Here is a 17,855-nt window from a genome sequence, read left to right as displayed (position 1 = left end):
CTACATATGAATTCCAGGTTAGGGTTGGAGAGATGGCTACGCAGTTAAGGGCTTGCCTGTGAAGCCTAAGGGTGCCGGTCTGAGGTTTGATTTCCCCAGTACCCATGTAAGCCAGATACACAAGGTGGCACATGTATCTGGAGTTCATTTGCAGTGGCTGGAAGCCCTGATGCGCCCATTCTCCCTTCTTTGCCTTTTTCTCTGTCTCTCTCAAATAAATTTAAAATAAGTAAAAATAAAAATGAATTCCAGGTTAGCCTGAGATAGAGTGAGACCCTACCTTGAAAAACTGAAAAAAAAAAAAAAGGTGAAGATATTAGCATTTTGAATTGTCTATAAACAAGGTTTAATTCTCAGAATTAACTAATATTGGTAATCTTACACTAAATAAAATGAAAAGGTAGTTTCCTTTTCACTACCAAAGGTGAAGGAGAGAAAGAGACATGTTTGGAATGTCCTATGAATATTCTACTCTTGCCCCAAGAGCTATGCCTTCTGAGGGGCACTTACCTCTTTCGGGAGCTTTATAATACTAACCTTGCAGAGCCTCTCAAGTCTTTAAATTCTATGTTGAGAAGAGGCAAGAAGTTGCTTTTACAGAAAGGACAAGTTGTATTCAAATTTGAATCATCTGCTGTCCATCCAGCCATAATCTCTTCATCATAAACTAAAGCGCCACAGGCTCTACACTGTGAGCAGCTTGACATCAACACCTTAGAAGAGAAAATAAGGACACTGAGAATCATGATGGTAAACACAATTCTTTTCTTTCTTTTCTTTTTTTGAGGTAGGGTTTCACTACAGCCCATAGCCCAGACTAACCTGGAGTTTAATATGTAGTCTCAGGGTGGCTTTAAACTCAATGATCCTCCTACCTTTCTTTGCCTTCCAAGTGGTGGGATAAAAGGCATGTGCTACCATTCCCAGCAAAAATAATCTTTTTTAAAAAATTATTTATTTAGCCGGGCACAGTGGTGCATGCCTTTAATCCTAGTACTCGGGAGGCAGAGGTAAGAGGATTGCTGTGAGTTCGAGGCCACCCTGAGACTCCATAGTGAATTCCAGGTCAGCTTGGGCTAGAGTGAGACCCTACCTCAAAAAACAAAAACAAACAAAAAATTAATAATTTATTTGCCAGGAGAGAGAGAATAAGGAAATGAATGGATGAATATGGGAATGCCAGGGCCTCCTGCCACTGCAAAAAACTCCAGATGCACACACCACTTTGTACACCTGGCTTTACATGGGTACTGGGGAATCAAACCTAGGCCAGCAAGCTTTCAAGCAAGTGCCTTTAACTGCTAAGCCATCTTCCCAGCCCCAAAAGGAATCTTTTCAAAAAGTTTTTATTTATTTGCTTCTATGTGTGTGCATGCACGTGCACACATGTGCGCATGCTAGGATCTTTTGCCAGTGCAATCAGAATGCCAGATACTTGTGCTACTTTTAGCATGAGGCTTTATGTGGGTAGCTGGAGAACTGAAGCCAGGTTGGCAAGCTTTGCAAGCAAATGCTTTTAACCACTGGGCCATCTTCCCAACCCACAAAAGGAATTTTATTAGGGTATTTTTGAAATAAACAAAACTTTAATTATTCTACTGATTACATTTGGAATTAATAGTTCTACTGGATTACAGTATAACTACAGGTCCAGCTGGGCATGGGGGCACATGCCTTTAATCCCAGCACTGAGAAGGCAGAGGCAGGAGGATCACCATAAGTTCAAGGTCACCCTGAGACTACATAATGAATTCCAGGTCAGCTTGGGCTAGAGCGAGACCCTACTTAGAAAAATAAAGAAAATTTTAAAAACTACTGGCCCATTGCCTTACTTGTACAAGATACCTAGTAAATTCAATAAAATGACTTATTATTCTGTCCATAATGGTCTCAAAGAAACCTGTTAAATGCTATTATGAAATAAAAACATATTTATAACCACTTGATCATGGGTAGAAGGTAGACTTTTTACCTCCATTGCACAATTCTGGTAGATACTAGACATGCTGGTATTCTGAGAGGAACCATGATCTGATTTTTCAAAGTCTTGCCCTTTTATACCTCTTGAAGATGGAGCTTCACCTAAAGAGGAGTAAATACCATCACACATCATGTAGGAAAATGTCTGAGATGCTTTGGAAATACATGCTAGAATATTCCTGAGGGAAATACCATGAAGTTTGACATCAATTTTCAAATGACTCAACTTGTTAAAATGTATGTGCATGTAAATATAAGAAGTTACTAAAAATCAAATCTAGGTAGAAGATATATAACTATCATTACACAATTCTTTCACCTGTTTAAGACATTTGAAATTTTTCCTAATAAAAGCTCTGAGATTACAGACTGAAGCGAAAGGTTTGTGCATGTCCAGGCAAAGCTGGGCTATGTGATACCACCACCCTGTCTCAAAAAGTCAGAGCAAGAGTAGGTAAAACAACTTTTTAGCTGGGCGTGGTGGTGCACGCCTTTAATCCCAGCACTTGGGAGGCAGAGGTAGGAGGATCGCTGTGAGTTCGAGGCCACCCTGAAACTACACAGTGAATTCCAGGTCAGCTTGGGCTAGAGTGAGACCCTACCTCAAAAAACCAAAAAAAAAAAAAAAAAAAAAAAAAACCTTTTTAAAATAACAGAGGTGGGGTTGTTAATGTAGTTCAGTTAATAAGAGTGCTTGTTTAGGGCCGGAGAGATGGCTCACTGGTTAAGGTGATTACTTACAAAGCATAATAACCAGGGTTCGATTCCCCAGTACCCATGTGAAGCCAGATGCACAAAGTGGCACATGCACCTGGAGTTCATTTGCAGTGCCTGGAGGCCCTGGTGCATCCATTCTCTCTTTCTCTCTTCTACCTCTTTCTGCTTGCAAATAAATAATAGAAATATATATATATATATAATTTTTTTAAAGGGTGCTTATCTAGCATCCATGAAGCCCGGGTTTGATTCCTAGTACTACATAAAACTGGGCACAGTGGTCCATGTATGTAATTCTAGCACTCAGGAGCTAGAGAAGTCCAAGGTCATCCTGGGCTGCATAAAAGTCTGTCTCAAAAAAAGAAATAAGTAAGCAGCTGGAGAGATAGATAGCTCAGGGGTTAAAGTTTGCTTATAAAGTCTGACAGCCTGGGTTTGATTCCCCAATACCCAGGTAAAGCCAGATGCACAAAGTGTCTCATGTGTCTTGAGTTCATTTGCAGTGGCAAAAGGCCCTGGTATATCCCATACTCACTCTTTTTCTGTCTGCCTCTTTTTCTCTCTCAAGCCATGGCCCCTACTCAAACTTACAAAAGACCCCAGTCTTAGCAAGTAAGCCCTTTTAACTGCTGAGCAATAAATATCTCCCTTCCTTATGTTCTGAGCTTCTTCACTTCTGGAAACCCCTTCTTGCCTCCTACAATATGACCTGCCATCCTTCTCTTAAGTTCCATCTATGATCTAATAAAACCTGTACACCTCTCTAGTCTGTAGGTTTTAATTCTTTGAATTCACAAAATGAGAATCTAAAGGCAATGACAATGGTGGAAGTTTTGTGTGACTGTGAGAGTCCATCCAGCACCCTAACTCCTGGGTTACAGCTCAAATGAGAGCCAAGAAATTATCTGTAGCTCTCAAAGACACCCCAATTCCCTTATCATATTGGTGCATTAGCAAGGAACACTAATTCCTGCACCAGAGAATTACAGTATTTAAAACAGGGCAGGGTTGGGCATGGTGGCACACCTTTAATCCCAGCTCTTAGGAGGCAGACGTAGGAGGATCACTGTGAGTTCAAGGCCATCCTGAGACTCCATAAAGAATCCCAGGTCAGCCTGGGCTAGAGTGAGACCCTACCTCAGAAAAACACCAACCAAAAAAAAAAAAAAACAGGGCAGGGATATAGCTTGGTGACAGAGCTGTTACTTATCATGCACAAGTCCTACATATAATTCGCAGCACCACAGGTAAATGAAACCAAATGAAACCATCATTCCCCATACCTGTGGGCAATACCAGTCTTCCAACATCTCCACTGCTATTGCTACTGCCAAGGCTTGTGTTGCTCTGGGTAAGTTCACTGGGAACCAACCCTGTGAAACTTGTGGTAGGAGATACATTCTCACCCAAAATGTGATCTTCGAGGCCAGCTGGGAAACTATAATCTTTACTAGGTTCTTCCTGTAATGAAAAAAAAAAAAAAAAAAAAAGGAATAAAACCCACATACATCAATAATATCTTCTCCAGTGGGAATATATTCACTCTAATCTTTTCAGAATTAAGCTACACATCTTAAGACAAATCATCCCTGTATTTTTCAGAACCATAAAATTATCTGATTGGTATCTGACACTTTCCTTCTATAGCCTGTAAATATTCAAGAAGTGACCTACAGGGGATGGAGTTTAACTACTAGCACTGCCCTTGCAAAAGTGATCTACTTTTTAAAAAAGGATTGTGAGCTGGTGTGGTGATGCACACCTTTAATCCCAGCACTCAGGAGGCAGAGGTAGGATCACCACTGACTTTGAGGCCACCCCAAGATTACAGAGTGAATTCTAGGTCAGCCTGAGCTAAAGTGAGAACCTGCCTCAAAAAACCAAACAAATAAATCAAAATAAAAAAGGATTGTGCTGTACCCTAGGTGAACTAATCTGCTTTACTTATGTATAATTGGCAAATTCTCCACTGCTTAAATGTTCAAAATGGTCTAATTATTATGCAAATTTGTATTACATTGAAGGTTCTTTTTGGTTTTGGTCCTCCCCTTTCCCCATCAGGTTGGGTCTCACTCTAACCTAGGCTGACCTGAAACTCACTCTGTAGAATTAAACATATATACCATCACTGGTGATTGTCTGGAACTATTTTTTTAATATTTTGTTTATTTATTTTTAATTTATTTATTTGAGGAGGGGGAAAGAGGCAGATAGATAAAATGGGTGTGCTAGGGCCTCTAGTCACTGCAAACAAACTCCAGATGCATGCAGCACCTTGTGCATCTGGCTTATATGGGTACTGGACAATTGAACTTAGGTCCTTAGGCTTCACAGGCAAATATCCTAAATGCTATGCCATCTCTCCAGCCTCCTGGAACTATTTTTTACATATAAACTCATTTCCAGCTGGGCATGGTGGCACACACCCTTAATCCCAGCACTTGGGCTGAGCTAGAGTGAGACTCTACCTCAAAAAAACAAAAATAAGAACCGGGTGTGATGGCGCACGCCTTTAATCCCAGCACTTGGGAGGCAGAAGTAGGAGGATTGCCGTGAGTTCAAGGCCACCCTGAGACTACAGAGTGAATTCCAGGTCAGCCTGGATTACAGTGAAACTCTACCTCAAAAATAAATAAATAAAAAAAAATAAACTTATTTCCTTAAATTCTGGATAAATTGTATAAGCCTAAGTAATGTTTTATAGACTTTTACTTTATTCTTTGATTTACAAATATTTATCAGGTATAACCTATTTGCTCTGTGCCAGGTGCCACAGCTATATACAGTACAAGGCATCAATCCAAACTACTTGGACTGAGTTACAATGTCATATATAACAAGTCCAAATGACCATATAAAATTTATAAATACTGTGAGACAAATTTTTTTAAATACAGCAAGGTGTGGTGGCTCAAGCCTATAATCTCAGCATTAGGAGTCTGAGGTAGGAGGATATGGGAGAATTTAAGGCCAGCCTGGAGCCATACAGTGAGTTCCAGGTCACTCTGGGCTAGAGTGACATAGTGTCTTAAAAAAAAAAAAAGTTGAGCATGCTGGTTTGTAGTGGTTTGATTCAGGTATTACCCATAACTTATGTGTTCTGAATGCTTGGTCCTCAGCTGGCACCAATTTGGGAACTGGATCTTCCTGGAGGTGATGCATTGTTGGGAGTGGGCTTATGGGAATTACAGCTAGCTTCCCCTTGCCAGTGTTTGGCACATTCTCCTACTGCTGTTGTCCACCTGATGTTGGCCAGGAGGTGATGTCCAACCTCTGCTCATGCCATAGTTTTCCCCTGCCATCATGGAGCTTCTTCTCAAGTCTGTAAGCCAAAATAAATCCTTTCCTCCCACAAGCTGCTCTTGGTCAGAAGATTTCTGCCAGCAGTGTGAACCTGACTGCAGCAGTAAAATTGGTACCAAGAAATGATTTCATTATTGCTAGAACACCTGACTGTGTGGCTTTTGGCCTTTTGGGACTAATTTGCAGGGGAGGATGGATTTGAAACCTTGGCCTAAGAGGCTCCTTGCAAGTGCTGTTAAGTACAGCTTGGTGGACTATTCTGGTTAGAGTTGAAAGACCTGAATGCAGTAACAACTATGGACAGTGAGGTTCGGCTTATGAGAGTGAAAAAGCTTTGCCTGGACTGGGCTTGAAGCAGTTTGTGTGAGAGGCGTGCTATTAGGCCCATGTCCTGAGAACTTGTGCAGGGTTACATTACATAGAAATGGTGAGAAGAGGTAAACGGCATAGAAAAAAATGAAATCTTTGGGCCCAAACTGCTGCCCATTCAGCTGCAAGTGTTTGAGAGGATACAATTATTGCAACTGGGCCAGCTGATCTGTACTGGAACATCAGGAAGAACGTGGACTCTCTTGAAGGGGCCTGAGTGCTAAACTAATGTCCTGTTCTTCAAAGTCTGCTTTATTCCCACCTGGCACTATGGAGTATAACAAATGTAGGAAAGAGAGGGTCATTAAATTTGCAACACAATTTAGTATTTTGGAAATGGTCATGGGCAATAGGAAGTAGTCTTGTTGGATTACCTGCACGGAGAGCCAATGGAGCCATGACGCGATGCTGAACTGTGTGTTGCAGTAGAGACCCAATGTAGATAGCAGGATTATGGGATGACTGCCAAGGACTCAAGTTGTCAGACTTAGAGCTACAGAGTTTTATGTTTGCCTATTTTTTGTTGTTTGTTTGTTTGTTTGAGGTAGGGTCTCCAGGCTGACCTGGAATTCTCTATGTAGTCTCAGGGTGGCCTCATGGTGATCCTTCTACCTCTGCCTACTGAGTGCTGGGATTAAAGGTGTGCACCACCACACAAGGCTGCCCTGTTTGTGTTAAATCTTGGTTAAGTATTTCTTTGCTATGCCCAATGCCATCTTTTGCAGTGTGAATGTTTTATTTTGTGCCCTAATGGATTTTTTTTTTTTTTTTGTAATTATGGCTCAGTTGAAAGACCGTGCATCACTGGGATTAATTAAAAACTATGGGAACTTTTAAAGTTGGGCTGAATACATTATACATCATGGGTGGTTATTCGTTTATGAGAGTCAGGGATGGAATGTAGTGGTTTGATTTGGGTGTCCCCCATAAATTTGTGTTCTGAATTCTAGGTCCCCTAGCGGGTGGCAATTTGGGAATTGGATCCTCCTGGAAGTGATGCATTGTTTGGGGTGAGCTCATGGGTGTTACAGCCAGCTTCCCCTTGCCAGTGTCTGACACACTTCTTGATGCTGTTGGCTACCTGAGGTTGGCCAAGAGGTGATGTCCATTCTCTACTCATGCTATTATTCTTCCCTCCCATTGTGGAGCTTCCCTTTGAATCTGTAAGCCAAAGTAAACCCTTTCTTCCCACAAGATACTCTTGGTTGGGTGTTTTCTGCTAGCAATGTGAACCTGATTGCAACAGTGGTACATGCCTTTAATCCCACACTTGAGAGGTAGGAGGATCACTGTGAGTTCAAGGCCAGCCTAGAACTATAGAGTGAATTCCTGGTCAACCTGGGCTACAGTGAGACACAACCTCAAAAAAAAAAAAAAAAAATGCAGCCTAGCGATTAAGGTGATCACCTGCAAAGCCAAAGGGTCCATGTTTGATTCCCTAGGACCCATGTAAGCCAGATGCATAAGGTGACACACAGATCTAAAGTTCATTTACAACGGCTGGAGGCCCTGGTACACCCATTCTCTTTCACTCAAATAAATAAGTAAAACTTTTAAAAAGTGGGCTGGAGAGATGGCTTAGTGGTTAAGGCATTTGCCTACAAACCCAAAGGTCCTAGGTTTGATTCCCCAGGACCCATGTAAGACAGATGCTCAAGGTGGTGCATACGTTTGTAGAGTTTGTTTGCAGTGGCTAGAGGCCCTGGCACATCCATTCTCTCTATATATATCTGCTTCTGTCTATTTTCCTCTCTCTCAAAAAGAAAGGAAAAGAAAGAAAGAAAGTAAATACAATTTTAAAAACCCAAAAAATATAAAAAATAAAATACCCCAATGCCTCCCCAAATAAAAAAAAATTAAATAAAATAGTTTACTCAGTTCTTTAACATAATGGGAGGTTAACATATTCCCTGCCACCTTCTGCAACACACATACTCTCTCTGCTGGAGATTACACCAAGAATCTTCCCTGTGCTAGGCAAGCACTCTACCAAATAAACTACTTCTCTGGCCTAAGGTTAATTTTTTTTTTTTTTTTTTTAAGGTAGGGTCTCACTTTGGTCCAGGCTGACCTGGAATTAACTCTGTCATCTCAGGGTGGCCTTGAACTCATGGCAATCCTCCTACCTCTGCCTCCCGAGCGCTGGGATTAAAGGCATTCACCACCACGCCCAGCAAGATTAATGCTTTTAAAGTTATTTTATTTAGTACTTGCTTGGCTGATCTTGTAAGCTCTTTAAATACAAAATACAGAGCTGCAGCCGAGCAGTAGACTACTAGGAACAAGGCTCAGGGTTCAGGCCCCAGCACCACAAAAAGAACAAAACAAAACAACCCAATATCCCACTGTACTTATAATTTAACTAATACTTTTCCTAAAGTCTTCCTTCAAAATACATGTTTTCCTTGTCCTATTTCTTTTCCTGTCTTTACATCCTTCTTTTGTTTAACTTTACAGCATTAGTAATGTAAAATCATGTTACTCTGAAAATGTATGATGCCTTTAAGCTTCATATTTTTGTACTATTTTCTCAAATAATACTATTCTGCCACTGACTAATCCCCAAAATTTCAAAACCATCCTTCAAAGCCCAACTTAGATTTCATGATTTGTTTTTTTTTCTTGACAGCTCTCATCCTCAATTTATTTTCCTAAAGTTGCTTCCAGGGTAACAGCATGGATGGCAGACCAATCTCCAAGTCTCCAAATCCTAGATCTGCCACTAAGTAGTTATGAGACTGACTAGTTATAGTTACCCTCTCATATCTAGAAAAGGAAGAAACTACTACTAATTCACAAGGTTATCATGAAACCTAAATAGGTACACAATTATATACAAAAATAACTAATAGCAGTACCCAGAATAGGCAACACTGACAGGTCTTGATTTGTCTTTTCAACTTGAAAAAGTACTCTAGGTACTACATAATTCTATGAACACACAGGTGAAGTTTTAATTTTTTTTGGTAAAATAAGCAGCTTTTCCATTTCAATTTTCACGAAAAGAAAAATCTAACGATTAAGTCTATTTACAATGATTTTTATTCTTCAGTTTAGGCAGGGTCTCATTTAAGCCCAGCTGACCTCAAACTCTCAGCTTTCTGAGTGTTGGGATAAAATGCATGCACTAGCATGCCCAGGTTAGGCAGAAGGATCGCTCTGAGTGTGAGGCCAGCTTGGGACTGCATAGTGAATTCCAGGTCAGCCTGTGCTACAGTGAGACCCTACCTGAAAATAAATAGGAAAAGATAAGTAAATAATTTATTTATTTTTTATTAATTTGAGAGAGAAAGAGAGAGAGAGAGAGAATGGGTGTGCCAGGGCCTCTAGCCACTTTAACTCCAGATGCATGTGCTACCATGTGCATCTGGCTTATGTGGGTACTGGGGAATCAAACCTATGACTTTAGACTTCACAGGTAAGTGCCTTAACCATCCTTTAATAAATTGTTTTAAAAGGTAAAGTATCTATTGGAAGTGGTAGGACACACCTGTAAATAACAGCACTTGAAAGTCTGAGGCAGGAGGATTGAGGTATGGGCTGGGGAGATGGCTCAGTGGTTTAAAGGGACTTGCTTGAAGAGTTTGCTGGCCTATGTTTGATTTCCCCAGTACCCACATAAAACCAGATGCACAAAGTGGCACATGCAAGTGGAATTCATTTGTGGTGGCAAAATGCCCTGGTGTGCCGTTTCTCTGCATGTGTCTCTCAAATAAATTAATTTTTTAAAAAGTTTGAGGTCAACCTTGGCTACAAAGTAAGGCTCCTGCCTCCAAAAATCAGAAAGAAAATAAAATGTTGCACAAATATCACATGGTACCATTATAATTTCAAACAATATTAGTGCTTTTGTAATTTTTCATTTAGACTTACTTATGACTCTGACATTATTTTGGTTTCTCCATTGTTTCCTGTTTTGTGAAACAGTGTTCATGGAGCCCACACTGGCCCCAAGCTTACTATGTAGCCAAGGATGACCCTGAGCTCCTGATCCTCCTACATCCACCTCCCAAGTGATAGAATTACAGGGGTACCACCATGCTGGGAGATTCTGATTATATCTGTATATTATTAATTTTCTTACATTACTTTATAAAATAGAACATGCAGGGTTTTTTTTAATTGTTGTTGTTTGTTTTTGGAGACAGGGTCTCACTCTGGCCCTGGCTGACCTGGAAGTCATTATGCAGTCTCAGGGTGGCCTTGAATTCATGGTGATCTCCTACCTCTCTGCCTCCCAAGTGCTGGGATTAAAAGTGTACGCTATCATATTCAGCTTAAAGTTTTAAAATATAAAATTACCACAGAAATCTCCAAATTATACCCAATTTATGGTACTACAAATATTTTCATCTCAGACCATACATGCAAAGCTTTCTTACCTCATCATCTGAGTAGTTGTAGGCAGATGCTACAGCCACCCACATCTTACTGGCTACTGTCGCTGCTTGTTTCATACTAGATTTTAGGACATCTATCTTCGGCCCTGACAGTATATTATCCAGCTTCAGCCCTGACAAAGAATTTACCACAGAACCCAGTGAGCTACTTGGTGAGGAGCGCACCAACGCTGATAAAGGTGAGCGACCTTTGTAAGCACGATGGGGAGTTGGCTGCTTGAAACGTCCAGTAAAAGTTTTAGACCTGGATACTGCAGGAGAGTGCTTTTCAGTTTCTGGAGTCTCCTGTCCAAGTGGACCATGATCTAAAGGTAGGCTTGGTCTCCTTTCTAAATGAGGGTGAATAAATGCAGCAGTAGTGCCCAGGTCTTGACTTCCCTCTCCAGGCAATTCCATACTAGAAGATTTACTCCCCAGAGGACTTTTGAGGTTCATATAGTTTTCAATTTCATCAGCCAGATTACGTGAAATAACTGGAGAAAACATCTTATCTTCAGAGTCAGGATTTTTTTCTTCGACACATTCAGTGGCTAAAAGAGACAAAGGATCTAGGCCAGTTTCGACATCTTCTCTTTCAATGGCCTTCACACCACCATATAAACTAATTCTCTTAGTCATTAGCTCTCTGGAGCCTGCCTCCAAGTCTCTGCACTGATTCTCTTCACTACCATGTGGTAGACTGCCATGAGTGCCATTCATTGGAGCAGCATCAGCTACATTCCTGTCAAGCAGGGGCTCTCGGAGCTCTTGGCTTTCCTCAAGCATCTCCAGTACTGGGGATGGTCTGTGCTCAGCATCCCAAGAGCTCTCAGACGCACGTGTCCTGGTGTCAGCAAGATGACAGGCAGCATTCTCCAAGCTGTGCGCTCCTGTAACATGAAGTGGAGAAGTCCTAGGACATGTCAATGCTGCTGTGAGAATCTTGGCATCTGCTCCCATCATGATAGCCATTTCACTTGAATTCAAATCCAAACTGCACTTCTTAAGTAACATTCCTGCTCGGCTTTCAGAACTAAAACTACAGCTCCTCTCTGGAAAATGCTTGTGCCGTTTTTCTGCTTTGTCACTATTCTTAAAATTAGTAACTTCATCAGAGGTTGCATCTTCAACTGGATCATTGGTAGAAAATAGAACATTTGATATATTACCTGAAAGGAATAGTAGAATATTAATAAGGAACATTCTTTATCTTCCAATGTAACAAATAAAATGTTTTTATGACTACAAATGTGACATATATTCAGAGTAAAACATCCAGAAAATTTATAAGATATGAAAAAGGCACACAGAAAAAGAACCCTCAAAAAACTGAGACAATGCCTGGAGAGATGGCTTAGCAGTTAAGCACTTGCCTGTGAAGCCCAAGGACCCCGGTTCGAGGCTCAATTCCCCAGGACCCATTTTAGCCAGATGCACAAGAGGACGTACACATCTGGAGTTTGTTTGCAGTAGCTGGAAGCCCTGGCATGCCCATTCTCTCCTCTCTCTCTCTCTCTCAAATAAATTTAAAAAATTTAAAAAAAAAAAAAAAAACTGAGACAAGCATGGTGGTGCACGCCTTTAGTCCCAGCTCTTGGGAAGCAAAGATAGGGGGATCATTACAAGTTCAAGGGCAGCCTGAAAGACTACATAGTGAATTCTAGGTAACCCAGGGCTAGAGAGAGATCCTACCTTGAAAAACCAAAACAAACTGTCTTGCACAGGTAATTGTAATATATAACCTGCCTTCATCTTCTGTGTATAGATCCTCATAGACAAACAGACTATACAATGTATACTTAATATACTTGCAATGTTGGCATTTATCCATACACACAAGTCAATTCTCACATGTTAAGATTCAATTTAAGGGCTAGAGAGATGGCTTGATGGCTAAGGTGCTTGCCTACAAAACCAAAGGACCCAGATTTCACTCAATAGGACCCATGTAAGCCAGATGCACAAGGAGGCACACACATCTGGAGTTCATTTGCAGTGACTGAAGGCCTTGGAGTGCCCATTCCCTCTCTCTCTCTACCTGCCTATTTTTTTCCTCTCTCTCAAATAAATAAAAATAAGTATTTTTTTAAAAGAGTCAATTTAAGAAAAATATTCACCAAAAGAGATAACTAATCTTAGCTTTCATATATCCAATTTTGCAAATTCTTGTCAGGGGCCTAGGGCCACAGCTGAGTAGAAAGTGCTGAGCACACCCAAAGCACTGGGTTTGATCCCTAACATGGCACAAAAGGGGGTGAGCTAGAGATGTAGCTTAGCTGGTAAAGTGTCTACCTAATATGCACAATGCAATCGGTTTGGTCCCCAGCACTACATAGTAAACTATAATCCCAGGTAGAGACAAGAGGGTCAGGAATTTAAGCTCATTTTCAGCTACATAGTGAGTTCAAGGCCAGTCTGGGCCTATATGAAATGGTCTTTAGAAAAAAACAAACAAGCAAGCAAGCAAAGCAAGAGCTGGGTGTGGTGGCATACACCTTTAATCCCAGAGCTCAGGAGGCAGAGGTAGGAGGATCACTGTGAGTTTAAGGCCAGCCTGAGACAACATAATGAATTCCAGGTCAGCCTGGGCTAGAGAGAGACCCTATGGGGGGAGGAGGGGAAAGACGAAGAAAAGAAAAATATGCTGGTAGCCATCCAACTCCTGACTGAAAGAAAGCAGAGGTCTTTAAAAAATTTATTTATTTATTTATTTATTTACAGGGGGTCAAGCACACACTAGGGACTTTAGCCACTACAAACAAACTTCAGATATATGTACCACTTGTGTATCTGCTTTTACATGGGTAGTGGGGAAACAAACCCTGGCTTTGTAAGCAAGCACCTGCAACTGCGGAGCTATCTCCAGCACTGGTATTGCAAGCACACACCACCATATTGGCTTTTACATGTGTACTAGAGATTAAACTGAGGTCCTCTTATATTTGTGGGAAAAGGATTTTACTGACTGAGCTATCTCCCCAACCCCTATTTTCAATTTTAAAATAAATTCACTGATATGTCAACCACTGATTGGATTCAGACTTTTTATTCCACCATGGCTTTCTAGCATATAATGAAATCAACAAACTGATATCACCAAAGACAAATTCTAGGTGGGCATGGAAGTACACACTTGTAATCCCAGCACTGAGGAGATAGAGGGAGAAGGATGGTAAGGTCAAGACAATTATGGGCTACGTCGAAAATTCAAGGGTAGTTTGACTACATGGTGAGACTCTGGCTCAAAACAAGGAAAAGAAAAAGGTATTTTCTAAATACTGAACATACTCACCAGTGCTACTTTTCCTGTTGTTTGTATCAAATATTCCAGATGGGACTTTCACAATGCTGCTGCCCCATGCAGGAGGCTCAGTGGGGCTCTGAGGCTCTAGACCAGGTCTTGAATGCATTGATGCAATCACAGACACATCACACTCTTCTGGAAAAAATATTTGGATGTTATCATTCCTACTTTTGCCAATACTAAACAGAAGCTACAGAGATTTTTATATATGGAAATATTCTTTCTTCCAGTAGCAGTGACTATATAGCTATAGTTTAAAAAATTTTTTTTGTTTTATTCTTTTTTTAAAATATTTTTTGTTCATTTTTTATTTATTTATTTGAGAGCGACAGACACAGAGAGAAAGACAGATAGAGAGAGAGAGAGAGAATGGGCGTGCCAGGGCTTCCAGCCTCTGCAAACGAACTCCAGACGCGTGCACCCCCTTGTGCATCTGGCTAACATGGGACCTGGGGAACTGAGCCTCGAACCGGGGTCCTTAGGCTTCACAGGCAAGCGCTTAACCGCTAAGCCATCTCTCCAGCCCTTTTGTTTTATTCTTATTTATTTGAGAGCGACAGACAGAGAGAGAAAAAGGCAGAGAGCAAGACAGAGAGAATGGGTACACTAGGGCTTCCAGCCACTGCAAATGAACTCCAGATGCATGCGCTCCTTGTGCATCTGGCTAATGTGGGTCCTGGAGAATCGAGCCTCAAACAGGAGTCCTTAGGCTTCACAGGTAAGTGCTTAACCGCTAAGCCATCTCTCCACCTCATAACTATAGTGTTAATGAAACTTTTGTTGTTGTTGTTTTTCAAGGTAGGGTCTTGCTCTAGCCCAGGTTGACCTGGAATTGGTCTCAGGCTGGCCTAGAACTCACAGCAATCCTCCTACCTCAGCCTCCTGAATGCTGGGATTAAAGGCATGTGCCACCACACCCAGCTTGAAACAACTATTTTGATCTAGTATTCAACAACCCTAACTTTACTCTAGAACCAAGTAGGCCGTGAGTTCTACTTGTTGAGCAGCTGAAGCATAAAATAAGTAGCAGAATGAAAGAAAATGTACTGTTGTGTACAGAAAGAATAAGAAAATCTTGGGCTGGAGGGATGGCTTAGCAGTTAAGGCATTTGCCTGCAAAGCCAAAGGACCCAGGTTAGATTCCCCAGGACCCACGTTAGCCAGATGTACAAGGGGGCACACACATCTGGAGTTTGTTTGCAGTGGCTGGAAGCCCTGGTGTGCACCCATTCTCTCCCTTTCTCTCTCCCTCTTTCTCTGTCAAATAAATAAACATTAAATATTAAAAAAGAATAAAAATATCTTATAATACAAAATATACCATGTATTTCCATAAAATGGTAACAATGAATCTCCATCTCAGTGAATCCTATAAAAACCAGAAAACCACATAGACTATTTATAACCTATCAATGAAAAAAATTTAGACATTTAAAGGCTTTCTAGTGGAAAAGCATTTATTTATTTTTATTTATTTGCAAGCACAGAGAAAGAGAGAGAAATTGAGAGAAAGTGTATGGGCATGCCATGGCCTCTTGCAGCTACAAAAGAACTCCAGATACATGTATCACTTTGTGATTCTGGCTTTAATGGGTACCGGAGAACCCAGACCAGCAGGCTTTGCAAGCAAATGCTTTTTTAAAAAGTATTTTTTATAGCTTAATTTATGTATTTGCTTATTTGGGGGGGGGCACACCAAGGCCCCCAGCTACTGCAAACAACCTAGATGCATGCACCACCTTGTGCATCTGGCTTTATGTGGGTATTTGGGAATCAAACCTGGGTCCGTAGTCTTTGCAAGCAAGTACCTTAACCACTAAGCCCTCTCTCCAGCCCATAAAAAATATTATTTATTTATTTATTTATACACACAGAGACAGACAGAAAGGAGAGAGAGAGAGAGAGAGAGAGAGAGAGAGAGAGAGAGAGAATGAATATGAATGGGTGCGTCAGGCCTCTAGCCACTGCAAACAAACTCCAGATGCATGTACCATTTTGTACATCTTGTTTTATATGGGTACTGGGGAGTCAAACCCAGGTCATTTGGCTTTATAGGCAAGTGCCTTAGCTGCTGAGAGAGACAAGGGGATGTAGTTCAGTGGTACAGTGTTTGCCCAACAAGAGCCTGGGATCAATGCCCAGCACTGAGGGGTGAGGGGAACTGGAATACAAGTTTGATGACTCAGAATTTAATCCTGGCCTTGTCATTCTTCCAATGGACTATATTTTCTTGCTAAGTTTAGGATGATATACAAAGACTCTACAGTAGACTAAATTCTAAACCTGAGAGACTATTAAAGTCTATTTTATGAAAGGCCTTAATTCCTGAAAATTGTTGCAGAAATTATCAGATAAGCTTATAATTGATATAAGTATTTTTGTGCACCATGCTGCATCAGCATCAGTACTAGCCTTCTATTCGCAATGGGGTGGCAGTTATCAGGTCCCGAGCTACTTGTTCTTCTGATGCGTGGATGTCTGCGTCCTCCTTTAGAAGTTCATCCTTAGACCCATAGCCTTGGTCAGACTGACCACCTGGTAAAAGGAATGCAGGCTTGTAAATAGTTTCATATACTTGAAATTCATTTTAAAAAAGCATTTTTATATAAAGAATTTTCACTCATCTAAACAATTAAACTTAGAGAAAAGTAAGAAGAAAGCTCACAAGGCACACACAATTTTTTTTATATTTTTTATTTATCTGTCTATCTATCTATCTATCTATCTATCTATCTATCTATCTATCTATCTATCTGTTTACCTGCGAGACTGAGAAAGAGGAAAGGAGGGAGGAAAGGCAGCAGAGAGGGAGGGAGGGAGAATGAGCATACTAGGGCCTCTAGGCACTGCAAAGGAACTCCAGATACATATGCCTCCATGTGTATCTGGCTTACATGGGTACTGGGGAATCAAGCCAGGATCCTTGGGCTTTGCAGGCAAATGCCTTTAACCACTAAGCCACCTCTCCAGCCAAGTATTTTTTAAACAATGGTTAGAAGCCAAGAATGGTACAAACAGGAACATCAAAAGTTGAAGATTATTTCTCATTTGAAGCAATTGAACATTAATTTTAATTTTGACAAGATGTTTTAAAGTTTCTTATGGAGAGGTTTTACACAGAGTCACACATTTTGCAACCAAAAAAAGGAACAAAATACACACATATATGATTACTTTGCAAAAAGAAATGTTGGAATGACATATTAGGAAACAAAAATGGTTAGCTATAAGGGGTGGAAGAAAATAGCATGAAAAAAAATAATATGAAATAAATTTGTGTTTGTTTTATTTTGAGATAGGCTCACTCTAGCTCAGGCTAACCTGAACTCAACAATCCCTCCTACTTCAGTCTCCCAAGTGCTGGATTAAAGGCATGCACAACCACACAGCCTGAGATTTTTTTTTAAGTATGGTTTATTCTATTGTTTTGATTTTTGAAGATATAGTTCTACAACTTTAAAAAATTAAATCAACAAAATGAGGGGGTACAAGCTGTTGCAGACAAATAGATGAGATCAACCAATACTTCATATGAAATAACATAAGCATACCTCAAGGGTCAAGAGAGGACTAATCCAAGTAACTTTTTGTTTTGTTGTTTTGTTTCTCGCTCTTGCCAGGCTGATCTGGAACTCACTCTGTAGACCCAGGCTAGCCTCAAAATCACAGCGATCCTCCTACCTCTCCTTCGTGATGGCTGGGATTAAAGGTGTGAGCCACCACACCCAGCTCCCAAGTAACTTAAAGAAATTATTTATTTGAGAAAGATAAAGAGATAGAGAAAGAAAAAGAATAGGTGTGCC

The 17,855-nt window shown here is 40.7% G+C and overlaps 1 protein-coding gene across 2 annotated transcripts in view; it reads right to left on the bottom strand.

The window, feature by feature from the left end:
- The window catches only part of Dennd4c (DENN domain containing 4C), a 143,715-nt gene that overhangs the window by 23,637 nt on the left and 102,223 nt on the right, over positions 1-17,855 (bottom strand). For both annotated transcript variants that reach the window (XM_045148693.1, XM_045148685.1), the window contains exons 21-26: positions 16,465-16,587; positions 14,041-14,187; positions 10,752-11,917; positions 3,981-4,158; positions 1,973-2,082; positions 538-713 (exon numbers count right to left, since the gene is read on the bottom strand). In XM_045148693.1, coding sequence (XP_045004628.1) covers positions 538-713; positions 1,973-2,082; positions 3,981-4,158; positions 10,752-11,917; positions 14,041-14,187; positions 16,465-16,587 — 1,900 coding nt within the window. The remainder of the gene's footprint in view (positions 1-537; positions 714-1,972; positions 2,083-3,980; positions 4,159-10,751; positions 11,918-14,040; positions 14,188-16,464; positions 16,588-17,855) is intronic.

This window comes from Jaculus jaculus, chromosome 1 (assembly GCF_020740685.1).
Source record: "Jaculus jaculus isolate mJacJac1 chromosome 1, mJacJac1.mat.Y.cur, whole genome shotgun sequence".
Taxonomy (NCBI): Eukaryota; Metazoa; Chordata; class Mammalia; order Rodentia; family Dipodidae; genus Jaculus; species Jaculus jaculus.
Note: the sequence above shows the minus strand (reverse complement) of the source record. Positions and strands in the feature narration are given on the sequence as shown.